The sequence below is a fragment of the Cavia porcellus genome, unplaced genomic scaffold (genome assembly GCF_034190915.1).
Source record: "Cavia porcellus strain 051 isolate PalLab524CR breed Dunkin Hartley unplaced genomic scaffold, mCavPor4.1 scaffold_6, whole genome shotgun sequence".
Lineage (NCBI taxonomy): Eukaryota > Metazoa > Chordata > Mammalia > Rodentia > Caviidae > Cavia > Cavia porcellus.
The window spans coordinates 57,770,879-57,784,260 of NW_026947489.1; the positions used below are offsets into that span (position 1 = coordinate 57,770,879).

Sequence of the window (13,382 nt, forward strand, 5' to 3'; positions counted from 1 at the left end):
AGTGCTGGTCCAAGGAAGAGGCACAGTGGTGAGGGGAAAGGACCTGTCCAGGAGCCCTGCAGCCCACGCTGCCCCCCACACCTGCCTCACTGCTGCGTGCCTATGGGAGGGTGCAGGAATGCACTCGGGGCCTCTGTGCTGCGCTGCGCTGCGCCCTCAGCCCTTTTATTCCGAGATGGGAGTTTACTAAGTTGCCCGTGCTGCCCCAGCCTCAAGAGATGGCAGGTTCCAGGTGTGCGCCAAGTCAGACCAGATCATTAGTAAAACTCAGATTCCAAACAGATGCCCCAGTACACATGTGCCTTCCCAGCACATCCCCACAGCTGGCCTGGCAGGGCCAGGCCGCTGGCATGGAGGACACTCGGGTTCTCCCTCCCACGCAAAGGGGTTGGCCTGCATTTTCCAATAGACACCGTCCTGGATCAGAGACACCTGCATCATGGGCTGACCGTGCATGAGACAGAGTTGGCAGATATGACAGGGCTATGACAGGGCTAATGTCACTCTGTGAGACCACAGGGACAAAGGTCAAGTTCAGCATTCAGCATGATACCACGAGGAGAACTACCATGTGAGCCTGAGCTCCAGAGGGACCGTCAGTGTGAATAATGCACATCTGAAGCATCCGGGCCCCTGGACATGTGTTTGTGGCCTCCCCAGGGTTACCGCAGCCATTGCAACCCCAGGGACTGAAAGAACAGCCTCCCGTGGTTTGCACCTGAGTCCAACAATAGGTGTCTCCATGGAGACCAATGCCACACCAGCAGGTAAGCATAAGGTGGGCCTGTGACATGAGAAAATGCCACCAAGTGACAGAAGATGCTGGGCTCCTCAAACAGCAGAATGGTCGTGGTGGTGGTAGTGGAGGGGCACTGATGTACTTCAGAACTGCCACGACCATGTAGGTGGCACCTGGACCCCTGACAGATGAACAGGACAGAGTGGCCAAACATACTCACCACCACACTTTTTCTAGCAATGGAGAAAAGGACACAAGCTCAGGTGGCAGAAGGAGGACAGGGGTATGGAACAGGGAGGCCCCCTCCCCTCACCTCCTCTCCTTTCTGGATTCTCCGGTTGGAGCTGATGATAATCTTATGTCCTCTCTCGAAAGTCACCACTTCCGCCACACAGTTAGGTGCACAGGAATGGTTGATGTACCTGGAGACACCATGTGGTAGAGTTACTGTGAATCAACCTGAGGAACGTGCTGAGTGTCCTGTCTGTAGGAAGCGCTGTCTGCCAGCTACACTGCCACACCCGCTCTCCAAAGCAAGTGCGAGGACAGGCGAGGCAGGCTCAGGAATGCAGCTGCCCGCCGTGTCCCCCCAGCCAGGCTGCGGCAGTGTGTGCCGTTGTCCTTGCCTTCCCCCACCAGCATTGCCCACTCCCAGGGCACCCGCCTCACCTTGCAGGCCCTCCCGTGAGTGTCGCATCGATGACATGGTCATTGTCCATGCGGAACATGTACACGCCACGGTTCTAAAGAGAGTGGGAAGTCATCAGTAGGTGCCAGAAATGCCCTCTGCCTCACACCCGCAGCAGGAGCCAGGGCTCCCACTCACACTCCCTGGGGACATGGCCTGGCCTTCACAAGTGCCCAGCACCAAGGGGAGGCGTCAGTCTAGCCGGTCGTGTGTGAGTCAACAGTTACATCTATGCAAGCAACAACTGGAAAAAGAGAGGTGCAGGAAAGGGGTGAGCGGCCATCCGCACCATCCCAGCAGAGCCCACCTGGGACTCGTACAGCTTCTCCTTCCGGTTGGCGACTTCGTTCCGAATGATGGTCCCGATGTACTCGATGACCATGGTGTGCTTCTCAATGTCTCTAGCAGCATAAAGGCCCAGGCCCTGGAGGGGAGCAGGGGACACACAGTCCTGTAGCTTCTCTTCCTCACAAGAGCCTGCCAGCCCCTGGCTCACCTGAACCCAACGGATGCTTTCAGGGAGCACATTAGTTTTGAAATTTAAAAATCTGTCAATCTTGTGATTTAAGACTATGTCATTATTACTTATTCCTATGTCTTTTTATACTAAGTTCCTGAGTGTATCTATGGTTCCCACATATCTCCAAAGCCCAGGGGTATTACAGATCTGAGCCCCGATGCTGCAGTGCTGAGAGACCTCCTGGCATCGTGGATCACCAGCTACCACCATGCTCTCCTCTTTCCAAGCCAAGCACTCACCTGGATCCGAGACCGGGCCAGATACACATTAGATTTCCACTCGGTCTTCATTCGCCGGTACTGTGATGACTTAGAATGCACAAACTGCTTACTGTACGGTGCGTTCAGCTCTCCTGTCACTGTGCTCTGAAAGGACTTCGAGGTGCTGGTGCTATTCAAGGTGTGTGGCCTGCAGTGATGGCATAGGGACAGGAAACAAAAGGAGAACTGAAGATACTTCTGCACGGGGCTCTACCCCAGGCGGATGCAGTCTTCCTGACAGAAACACACAGAAAGCTGCCTAGCGGAGACACACGACCTGTGAGGTGGCTGGCACATACACAGCTGCACAGCAGGATTTGAAAGCGGCAGACAATCAAGCACGAAAACCACCAACAGGCCTAGAAACCCTGGGCTGTACTATGTGAAGTTAAAACAGAATACCTTAACACAAACCTCTTGACATGGGCACTCATTTTAGGTTCGGAACGGGCACAACCTGTAGGGTTGACAGCCAGCGGCAGCTCCATCAGAGGGTTCCGGCCATACCGGAAGGTGTAGTTTTCACACGCCTCAACCCCAGGGAGCTGAAAAGCAGCAAAACATGAGATAACTTACCTGACCGAGACCGGAGACCTCTGGAGCTGACTGGGGATAGTGCAAAGTGCGTTCACTGCTGAAATGTGTTCCTCTAGAACACAGGGTATTCAGTACCCCAGTGAAGCCGCCTGCACCCTCATCTCTGTGAGTGGAAGCGTGCAGGCTCTGGCAGTCCCTAGCAAATAAATGCTCCCAGAACAGAAAGGACCACGGTGAACTAGGCCCATGTCTCTGGAGAGTGTCATGTTCATGGCTTCTTTTTGGATCATTTCTCACATCTTTCAAATGTGACCATGACACTATGTGGTCATCACTCGCCATGTTGCAGGTATATAAATGCACAATAATGAGTACCTTAGGGTCTTTTCTACAATGTGTTTCTTGTGAGATGTATTTCTCCACAGACCTAAGAAATGCTTATCGTTCAGGCAGTACTGCCTATTCCAAAGGAAGCGATCAGAGTCCTTCAGCCTTCGCCCAGTGGCTTTGTGTTTTATTCCTGGGAATACTGGCCCAGAGCCCAAGGCTGTCAGAGGCCTGTGTACCTGTGGTCTGTTACTCACTGCTGAGCACGCTTACGCAGAGTCAGACCGTTACCAGGTGCTGCTGCTGCCCACTGGCTTCGGCAGACCCACTCACACCAGGAGGCGGCCAGAGAGAGGCCACAAGCACCCTGTGCTGGGGAAGGGCACCCGAGCGCTCGAAAGCACATAAGCAACACAGGAAGCCAGGGGGAAGTGGTGCGTCACCTGTCAGGTTCATGCACCTGGGCTGCGCTCAGCCTGGAGGGCTGTACACTGAGCGCTGAGCCAAGGCCCACACAGCACCTGTGCCTGTCTGCCTTGCAGACTTGGATCAGTCCCAGCAAAGTTTAAGTATTACGGTGCCAGGTGAAGATGTCACATGGGACTCGGGACAAATGCCATTATCAGATCTTGAGCAAGACACTCACTGATTCGGCTATCCGTGCCACTGCGGAGACGGTTAGGCCAAACAGGTCTTCTCCTTTTAAATACGCAGGGAAGAGCTGGAGCATTTCTGATTTTTTCCTCACACATGCAACAGGCTCCAAGATCTTATCCCAAACACCTACACATGGAGAAGAAAATAATTTTTACTATCAACTTGCTTTAGGCTAGAGAGAATAAGACACAGTACAAAACAGAGGCACCAGAATCATCTCTCTCAAAGACTTATAACTTTTCAAATAAAGTCTATATGCAAGAGCCAAACAACCTTGTGTATTAAGTGGCAGCCATTTATTCTTGAGAGCTTATGGGGGAAAATGATCCTACATTAAGGGTATCAAATGAAGTGAAAGCTTTAACTTAGTACAACAGAAATCCATGTAAATTAATTTGTCTTCCTACTGGTCACATGGCCTACTTGCTTTAAAAATGATTATTAGTCCAACCAGTGAGCTCTGCAGTCTTCTGAACCTCAGAGCTGTATTAAGATGGGAATATTTTTCTTTGGAAATATTTCTACAGGATTTTATGTATTTTTTTAAAACTTCAATTTTTAAATTTTTTATGGTTTGTTTAGACAGGGCCTCCCTTAGTAGTTCAGGTTGGCTTTGCACTGACCACGCAAACCTATATAGCCTAGGCTGGCCTCGAATTCACAGTGATCTTCTGGCTCAGCTTCCCAAAAACTGAGATCATAGGTGTGTATCCCCATGCCCGGATGAAAAAAAACTTTAAAAAGCAGCTTTTCCATACTTTCTGCATCAATAAAAATGACAGTGCAGACTTACCCTGGAGTTAAATTAAAAGTTTTAATTCCACCTTTGTACAGTATCTTACACTCATGAGAGGAGGCAGCTCACTGTGTTTCGCTAAGGGATGGTCCCTGCCTTCCACAAACTGGCAAAAAAGCCCCTCTACCCAGGTAAATGACAGTTGAGCTATAAATCATTCTTCTACAAATCAACTCATGTTCAAACACACATTGACTGTGAAACTGTATAGCACCTGGGCATGGTGATCCACACCTAGAGCCCCAGCTACTTGGGAGGCCGAGGTAGGAGAATCTGAAGTTCGAGGCCAGCATGGGCAACGTGGTGAGACTCTGTCTCGAAATAAAACTTTAAAAGGGGGTTATGGGCTTTCAGATGTATGTCAGGGGTAAACCACTTGCTGGGCATGTGCGAAGCCCTGGTTCAATCCCTAACACCTCAAAACACACACATATACATTCAGAAAGCACAGTATGAAGAGCAAGTTGTGGTAACACGAAGAAGCTAAGATTTACATTTGTAAATTAAAAAAACACAACCTGCTGTTATAAAATAGGAAATACACACAAGAAAACAAAACAGAACAGAAACACTGATTACACTGACTTAACCACACATAAGCTGCAGGTTTTACCTTTGGGTGACGTGTCACTTAAGACCAGGTCTTCATGGCCTTGCTCCACAATCCGGATGACAAACACCGGGCGCCCATCCTTCTCCTCGATGGAGCACAGGTATCGGCAGCGCCGGTTGGCGTAGCGTGTGCTCCAGTACAACCGGCTGGCCTCATAGCCCACAGGAAAGAGCGCCTTGGTGGAGTGGAATGCTTGCATCTGCTGTGGGAGCAGCTGGCCAATCGTGTGGAAGATGAGGCTTCCCACACGAAAGGTGTGGTCCCGTTCCCCTCGCTGCACGATGCTCGCGATCTGGCGCACCTCGTCTCGTTGAACATAAACCCTCCTAAAGACTGCAAAGTAACTTAGTTCTTGTTCGTGGATTCCCTTTGGTTTGTGCATGGGGCAAAGCATAGTTTTGTCCTTAAAAAACATGCATTGTGCTTTAATGGCGCAAGTAAAGTGATAAATGTTGGTGCACCGGAACCTATGACACCCACTGGTGGCACCTGTTTTATGACAGAAGACGCATTTCATCTGCAGGCCCCTCCTCAGTGCTAGCTCTACATTTATTAAGGCACCAGCCTGAGTCTCGTAGACTTCTGTGGACCACAGAGCACAGTTTAAGTGGACCCACAGATCCAAGTCCAGGTTGAGCAGCCTTGCTGGGCCATCTGTCAGCCCATCTCCTTCTTCATGACAAAAGCAACACTTGCGGTAGTCTCTGGGCACAGGGTCAGGTTTAAGAGAAGTGCCCAGTTTCTTAAGAAATTCATCTATTTCATCCTCACAGGGCGGCTTAAATGTCCCCTTGGGGATTACAATATGAATGCTCCACTTCTTCCATTTCATCCCTCTCCACTTTTTGGTCAGTGGCCTGCAATCATCCAAGCCACTGTGGACAGTCCTGAGCCGAGGCTTTAGCTTGACAGTCACCTTGAGCTCATCGGGCTTGGCCTCCACTTGGGCTGCCTCCAAGGCAGGAGGAAAGGCAATGGGAGGCGACGGAGGGGGAGAGGCCTTCTCCTGGAGCTGCGGGAGGCAGTGCACGTCCAGGGCAGAGATGTTGTTGCTGTATTGGTGAAATGCCCGGGAAGGCATCTCTCTCATAGGTGACTGTGGCAATGGAGGAAGAGATTCCTGCAAGCAGTAAAAAGAAATCGTAAAAAAGAAGAATCCTTCACACACCCTAAAAACAATTTCTGCCACACTGGGAAGCCAAGTAACATGGTTTAACCAGATATGTGACTTGTGGCATCAGGAAAGAGTCAAGACCTTAGTCAAGACCACCAGATGTGGTACTGCACACCTAAAACACCAGTCACTTGGGACACTGAAGCAGGAGCATCATAAATTTGAGGCCAGGGTGGGCAACTTAGCAAGGCTCCACCACAAAATAAAATATAAGGAGCTGGGGACATTGCTCAGTGGCAAGAGTGCTTGCATGAGTCCCTGGGTTTAGTCCTCAGTACAGATGGGAGGGAGAGAAGGAAGAAGGCAGGGAGAGAGGAGGTGGTGGGAAAGGAAGGAGGAGAGAGAAGGCAGCAGGGATGAGGCATAGAGATCCTGTTCCAGCTGTCAGGTATGCAAAGAGCACCTGGGTAACCCTATCTGCACAGTAGAACCCTGTTTTTCACCCCTGTTCTTCTCCATTTCCAACGAAGCCCAGAAAGCCAATGCTGTCTGAAGGCCAAGTTCACTTAATATGTACAACTGGTAGTGTTTGCTGAAACTACGGCGATGCCACCTTCACTCCTTGAAATTCTTATCTGTTCACCACAGGCTTGATCACTCTCTCAGTGAGCATTTCGCAAAGGGAGGGCCATGTCATGAGCAGATGCTGACCACTGCCTTGCCCGCATCCTCATGGACAATGGGACCACTCACTCAGATCCATCCTAACAGGTATCTGAGGAGCCAAACTGGGCAGTAACTATACACGCCTTGAGAATCTACCCATGAAAAGTCTTGGTCACCTGGGCTATGGCATTTTAAAGCTCACATCTATCTGCCAACTGGTACCATGAGGGACTGTAGCCTGTTAAAAATAAGGCATCTTTAGACAGTTTTTCTAGAAAGACACATTAATGAAATGATCGGGAAGAGGACCAATGGCAAATCACTCAACAGGAAAAACTTACTCCAAAACACTGAATTAAAAATGGGTTATCTGAGCCAGAAGTGGTGGCACACGCCTGTAACCTCAGCACTGCTGAGGCAGGAGGGTCACCTCGAGTTTGAGGCTGGCCTGGACTGTACAGTGAGACCCGTCTCAACAAACAAACAAAGCGAGTATCATCTGTATCAACTGCATACTAAGATATATTTAAACCATACAAAATTAAAGCAGCTTGAGGTGAACAAAATGTATTTTCTCTTAATGCATGAACAGACTGAAATTCTATTTTTGAACAGGTTTTCTTATTAAGAGCAATTTTAATTGTTAACTAAAATGTTTATATTAGTCAAGTTTAAGATTGTAATATTGGTATTCCATTTAACTCTGAACTTATAAAATGCATTCTGCAACTGATTGCCTACCACGATCAGAAACCTTCCTGAGTTTGGTAGAGGAGCATAGGCACAGCTATTTCTGACTGCTCTCTATCCACATGATCAGCCTTCCTTAGGAGCTTCCATGTGGAGTGTGCTGAGGCAGGGCACACATCTGTTTTATTCACTAGGGTGCACCCAGAGCACAGAAGTCACTCCATATACACAGTTGAGTTGAGATGTGCTAATTTACCTTGCTCTCTGGGTTTTTTGATTGTGCAGTTGAATAAAGAATAAAGCAATTATTACTACAAAAGACAATGTCTTTTTCCATCCTCTTGTTGCTCTCTCTGGAATCCTAAAAAACAAAGAGAAATGAGTGGGGAATCGTAACAAGTCACAGCACAGTAAAAACATCTACACACGTGACTTGGACAGTACGTTAAAATACAAGAAGGGCCCCTGCGTCATAGTAAGCAAGCACCTGTATCCCAAGAATTACCACAGTGCACAGAGCATTGTCCACCTTTCACTGCCTGAAGAAGGGTCAGGGCCCCTCTCCCAAATGATGGGATGAGGCTTCACGTCCAAGCCCTAGGACTAGAGCTGATCCCACCATCAGAAGTGGGCCGATCCTGCATTGTAAAAGACCCTCTGCTCCCTGACCAGGACACATTTTCTGGAGGTGGGGTTGGTTAGAAAGCAACAATGCTACCAGTACCTTGTTCATGAAAGCCAGATCTTTGAAAGATTTCCGCACACCACTTCCAAAAATAACCACTTTGCAGTGACAACACCACTGTGGTCTGAGTGCCGCTTTTCCTGCAGCACCATGGCTGGGATCCTTGTATCCGGGGAGACCTACAAGCAATCAACCAGTTAGTAATGATACAGGTGGTGCTGATATAACAATATTCGGTACTACAACATGACTCACTAATTTATATTATTCTTTAATTAATAAAGGCCTCTTCTAAGTGATGGCTACAAGGATCTGTTATGAAATAATGGGGTACCAAAAGAAATATGCCTATTCTTAACCTGTTGGGAAAACAATGCTAGTGAGAAACAATCTTATAAGAGTGGTCACCAATGAGTAGCAACAGTGAGTCTGAGAGCACAATGAACCAATAGGAAGAGATTATTGTTGCTCCAGAGTTACATGATCCTAAAACATTCTATGGAAGATCAGAAATGTGTGTAAGACTTAAAGAGTGAGACTTAGAACATCAAAGAGAAACAAGGAAAGATCCTGGCCCAAGGTAATGCAAATAAGGACACAGGAATTAGAAGGGGCATGGTGTGCTTAGAGAGTATCACTCACGCAAGGTGCAAAGAGAGAAGGAAGTGGGCAGGAAAAACAGTGACAGAAGGAGCTAGAAGCTAAGGTTTCAAAACTCCAACACAAATGATCCAAAGGGTTCAAAGGTGAGAACTGAGAAGCTGCTAGATTCTAGAAGAGAAAAGAGAAGAAAAGAGAAAGAAAAGAGGATCATGAGAGAATTGGTGAGAAAGGGATGAGTGAGAAAGTGGGGCTGTTCCCAAAACACTGTTGTGAGCCATTAGTGAGACATCACTGTAGCTTGAGGAAGGCAAGGGGAATCTTGGACTTAGGAGCATGAGAACCCCTAGGAGGCCTTGGGGGAGGTGGAACAAGGGGGACAGAGTGCACAGGAGAACAAGAAAACACGGTATATGCCGGTTAGCCAGCCTCTTCTGCTCTAGACGGAGCAGCCAGATAGTGGCCTGGGCTCAGGGATGCAACGGACAGAGCTGCTTAGGGTAGCAAGGCAGGCAGAATATTGCTTTCTGATACTTCCTGGCCAGCAACACGATAGGGCTTCCCAAAGCCAGGAAGGTCTCATCAGGCCACAGAAAATGGGACACCCAGAGGAGCTTGGGTTATCACGAGTCAAACATTAACACACTGCTCACTATTTGTTACAGATGAAACTGCAATTTCAAGAAGACGAAATTTAAGTCCTGAGTCAAGAATGGATTTGGGCTTAACGAAAAGGTTCCAGCTCACCACTGCTTGCAGGCGGAAATGGAACATTAGGCTGCTTCAGCCGGTACGAAGTAGCCAGCCTGGGAGGGTTTGCAGATCCTGGTGGAGGTCCACGAAGATGTAAATGCGGTCGGTACTCCAAGCCTGGGTTTACTCGGGGGCTGCTGACCAAACCCATGGTGGAACCCATGGGTGGAACATCTGGAGCACTACTAACTTCATAGCTGTTAGGGATTCGGACGTGAAGAAGGTCGGAAAATGCAGCCACGACACTGTTAATGTTCTAAAACGGAACAAATGCTCTGTTATCCGCCCAGGAGGCAAAGTGAGCCAGGGAAACGAAACAGGTAGGATAAATGCTGCCTGCATGACTGATAATGCACAGGGCAAGAAAACCCTGCAACTTTTATTTAGCCTTTGGAATTCGGAAACTTCTGGTTTAACAGGCAAATGCACAAATAAAGCCTTCACAACAAAACTCTGCAGCAAGAGATTCCCATTAACAGTAAATATTTGGGGCACATTCAGCTAGTCAGCTGTTTAATGTAAGGCAGGTGTAGACACAGCCACGTAGGCTGAGCTGATCCTGTCAGTTTTCAGGCCACAGACATTTAACCCAGCTCTCCCAAAGGTCTGAAACTGTGTATGAGGATGTACACATGTCGTTTGACTACTGGTTTCTGGGGATAACCACAATGTCCTGTCACTGTACCATGAGTTCCATCTGTAATGTCCTTGTAGACTTCAAAATATAAAAAAAATCCCCAGCAAATTAGTAGTGTTTCTGACATGAGCAAGTACTGCTCAAACATTTGTTGCACTTTTATAATTTATTTTGCCTTTTTTTTTTTTCCTATTTTATTTCTGTTTTTTTGCTGTGGTGATGGTGGTTGTTCTTTGAGACAGGGCCTTGTATGTATTTTAGCCTGGTCTTCAACTCACTATGTATCCTAGGCAAACTTTAAACTCCTAGTGATCCTCCTGCCTCAGCCTCCTGAGTGCTGGGATTACAGGTGTGCACTACCACACTGGCAATGCTTTTGATAATGTTCTTTCTCAGTAGTTAATTTTCAACAGGGTTACCAGTTATGAAACGTTTTCTCTCTAAATTTAGAGTTCTCTAACTACAAAAGCTAGTAAATACGGAGGAAAAGAGGGGCTGAAGGAGGGTAGGGGAATGGGAGAAAAAAAGCATCAAGATATATCATACAGGTGCAAATTCCCTACAGTGACTGTGATCCTGAAGTATACCTACAATGTACCAATAAATTTAGTTTTAAAAAGTTCTCCAAAATTAGTACAAATCCTTTGATAAGAACACGTGCATGCTAACTTCCTTTTCTATCTTGACTTAGGCCAAAATTAATCTCACGCTTAATGATAATATTCAAAAGCAGTCTCTGTATCCAAGTGCCTGTCCATCTGACCCCAAGTATCGCAGTCTCTGCTGCGCTGGTAGTCCCTGATGTTGCTTTAACAGCATGGCATACTCTGTAACACTAAGAAGTGATTTCATCTTTTACCTCAGCAGCGGTGGGATGCAGGGTAATCGCTACAGATATAAGACCCGATCTGGGACCGTTTGAGGATGAACCAAAAGGTGATGTGAAAAATAATGTGCCCGGCTCCGTTTTGATGTCATTCCTTCTTGATTCTGAACCTCAAAAAGGGGGGGAAAAAAGGCATGTTGATTGCCTTTCAAGGTCAAAATATATACATTAGTGCATTGGCAGACTGTAAGACTGTAAGACAAAGTGTTCTTACTCTTCCCAGTGGTGCTAGGAAGAATTGGAATGATGGGTGATGGCACTGGCTCTGGAGGCTCCTCTTTGACCACGGACAGATCTGGATACCTGCTCACTTCCACCCCAACCACACTCTCTGGAGAGGATGAGGGGACAAAGCTGTCAGGGGTATCTCGGTCACCACAGTGATCCTGTATCCTAGAAAAGGAACACACATATCATAGCATGCAAACCCACTGTAGGGACCTTGTGCAGCAACCATGTGAGTCCCACATCATTAATGAAAGTAGCAAACGAATCAGTTGGAGACGTCAGTAAATAGAAATCTCTTGGAGGAAATACAGTAATTAGGTTTAGCTAGAATATAAATGGTTATGTCTCTTATGATCAAAGCTTTAGCATCCAAGTTTAAAAGACCTACTAAAGTGGAAGCTGTTCGGCTCATAACTTAGCCTAGAAAGGATAAGTACTAACATTTCTGTAAAACCCCAGGCCACTGAGACTCAAACAGCCAAGGCCCTAGACAAACACCCAATGTCACATGTGCATGCAACTGACTGTGAGAACAGCTGTCCTATTGCTACTGCTTATAGTGAGTGGAAAAGATAGGGAAAACCTTGGTTATCATGGTTACCTAGACACTTGATTTTCTGCACTGATTTTAAAAGGTGAGAAAAAGCAGTCCCTTCTATCTAATCCAAGGCTCAAGTTTAATGGTGCAACGCTGGGGTCTCAGGCTAAAAGGTACAGATTACTCTTCCCAACTTGCTCATGCTGGTAAGAGTGTCCTGTGAAACCCAGGGGCGGAATGTACACCTGAGTTACGTCACCAAATGCACAATGAACAAGCTGCCTTCCACAGCTGCTGCAAAGAGCAATGCTCCCTACTGATGCAATGAGGATTCTCAGAGCAGTGAGCAGAGGAAAAGAGGCTTGGATTCCAAATCTGGAGTAGCTGCTTTTCAGTTTGGTCCAGAATTTTATCACTGATAAAATACAGGACTTAAGATTAAATGGTTGAAGCCAAGCGTGGTGGCTGACGCCTATAATCTCAGTACTCAGGAAGCTGAGTTCAAGACCAGCCTCGGCAACAAAGTGAGTTCAAGGCTAGCCTGAACTGCACAGCGAGACCCTGTCTCAAAAAGACAAAAAAAAAAAAAAAAATTAAATGGTTGAGCTCACCCCTGTAATCCCAGCACTCGGGAGGTTGAGGTGGGAGGATCATTCCAAGTTCAAGACCAGCCTGGGCTACAAAGTGAACTCAAAGCCAGCCTGAACTGCAGAGTGAGACCCCATCTCAAAAAAGACCAAAAAAAAAAAAAAAAAAGATTGAATGGTTATCTTATCAATAAGGATAGCAGGTTTTCCAAGGAGGAAATTCATACAAATTGGTTACAAAGTATCTGCACAGTAGTATCTTTCTTCCACAGTAGGACTCTGGTACCTGTGACTGCTGTACTTTTTTTTCTACACCCCATGAATTTTAGTAAACCCAATAAATCACACGTTCTTGAAGGACAATGATCTTCAAAATATTCTGCATGCAGATTTTCTATTGTCTTAATGTCTACTCAATTATCATCATGTGACTTGCTAAATTATATATATTTTTAAAGGTGCTGTTGCATTTAATAGTAGTGTTTTATTAAGAATATTACCAAATTTTACCTCTCAATGTTTTTATACACTACTCCTATATACATTATGCTAAATATATTTTAAAATTACTAAAAACTGTTTGAGAAAAAAGTAGTTTCTACCTTATTTCTTCGTGGTTATTATGAGGTGGTGTTGGAAGTGAAGCTGGAACATCCACTGTCTTGGGGCCCTGAGCAACAGCTCTGGCCAGCAAGTCATCCTGTGGCCTGAATGGCAGCGGAAATGGCTTTGGTCCGAGAGTCTTGGTAACTGAAAGCAGAAGTATGTTCAGTCAAAGATAGCAAGCAGGTAGAACTCTACAGTTCTCTACCACACACACCTAGCAGAGGTACATTCCTTAAAAGTGTCAAATGTGAAGGT

General features: G+C 46.8%; 1 protein-coding gene across 21 annotated transcripts in view; it reads right to left on the minus strand.

Annotated features, from left to right (window-relative positions):
* Nucleotides 1–13,382, minus strand: part of Kmt2c (lysine methyltransferase 2C) — a 239,306-nt gene that overhangs the window by 2,480 nt on the left and 223,444 nt on the right. For 18 of the 21 annotated variants that reach the window (XM_063250791.1, XM_063250795.1, XM_063250781.1 and 15 more), the window contains 13 exons: nucleotides 13,124–13,271; nucleotides 11,383–11,561; nucleotides 11,142–11,278; nucleotides 9,640–9,901; nucleotides 8,332–8,471; nucleotides 7,864–7,968; nucleotides 5,138–6,257; nucleotides 3,718–3,854; nucleotides 2,610–2,752; nucleotides 2,187–2,355; nucleotides 1,735–1,851; nucleotides 1,409–1,482; nucleotides 1,053–1,161 (listed from right to left, as the gene is read on the minus strand). In XM_063250791.1, coding sequence (XP_063106861.1) covers nucleotides 1,053–1,161; nucleotides 1,409–1,482; nucleotides 1,735–1,851; nucleotides 2,187–2,355; nucleotides 2,610–2,752; nucleotides 3,718–3,854; nucleotides 5,138–6,257; nucleotides 7,864–7,968; nucleotides 8,332–8,471; nucleotides 9,640–9,901; nucleotides 11,142–11,278; nucleotides 11,383–11,561; nucleotides 13,124–13,271 — 2,840 coding nt within the window. The remainder of the gene's footprint in view (nucleotides 1–1,052; nucleotides 1,162–1,408; nucleotides 1,483–1,734; nucleotides 1,852–2,186; nucleotides 2,356–2,609; nucleotides 2,753–3,717; nucleotides 3,855–5,137; nucleotides 6,258–7,863; nucleotides 7,969–8,331; nucleotides 8,472–9,639; nucleotides 9,902–11,141; nucleotides 11,279–11,382; nucleotides 11,562–13,123; nucleotides 13,272–13,382) is intronic. The other 3 variants (XM_063250801.1, XM_063250785.1, XM_063250784.1) reach the window with 2 other exon arrangements.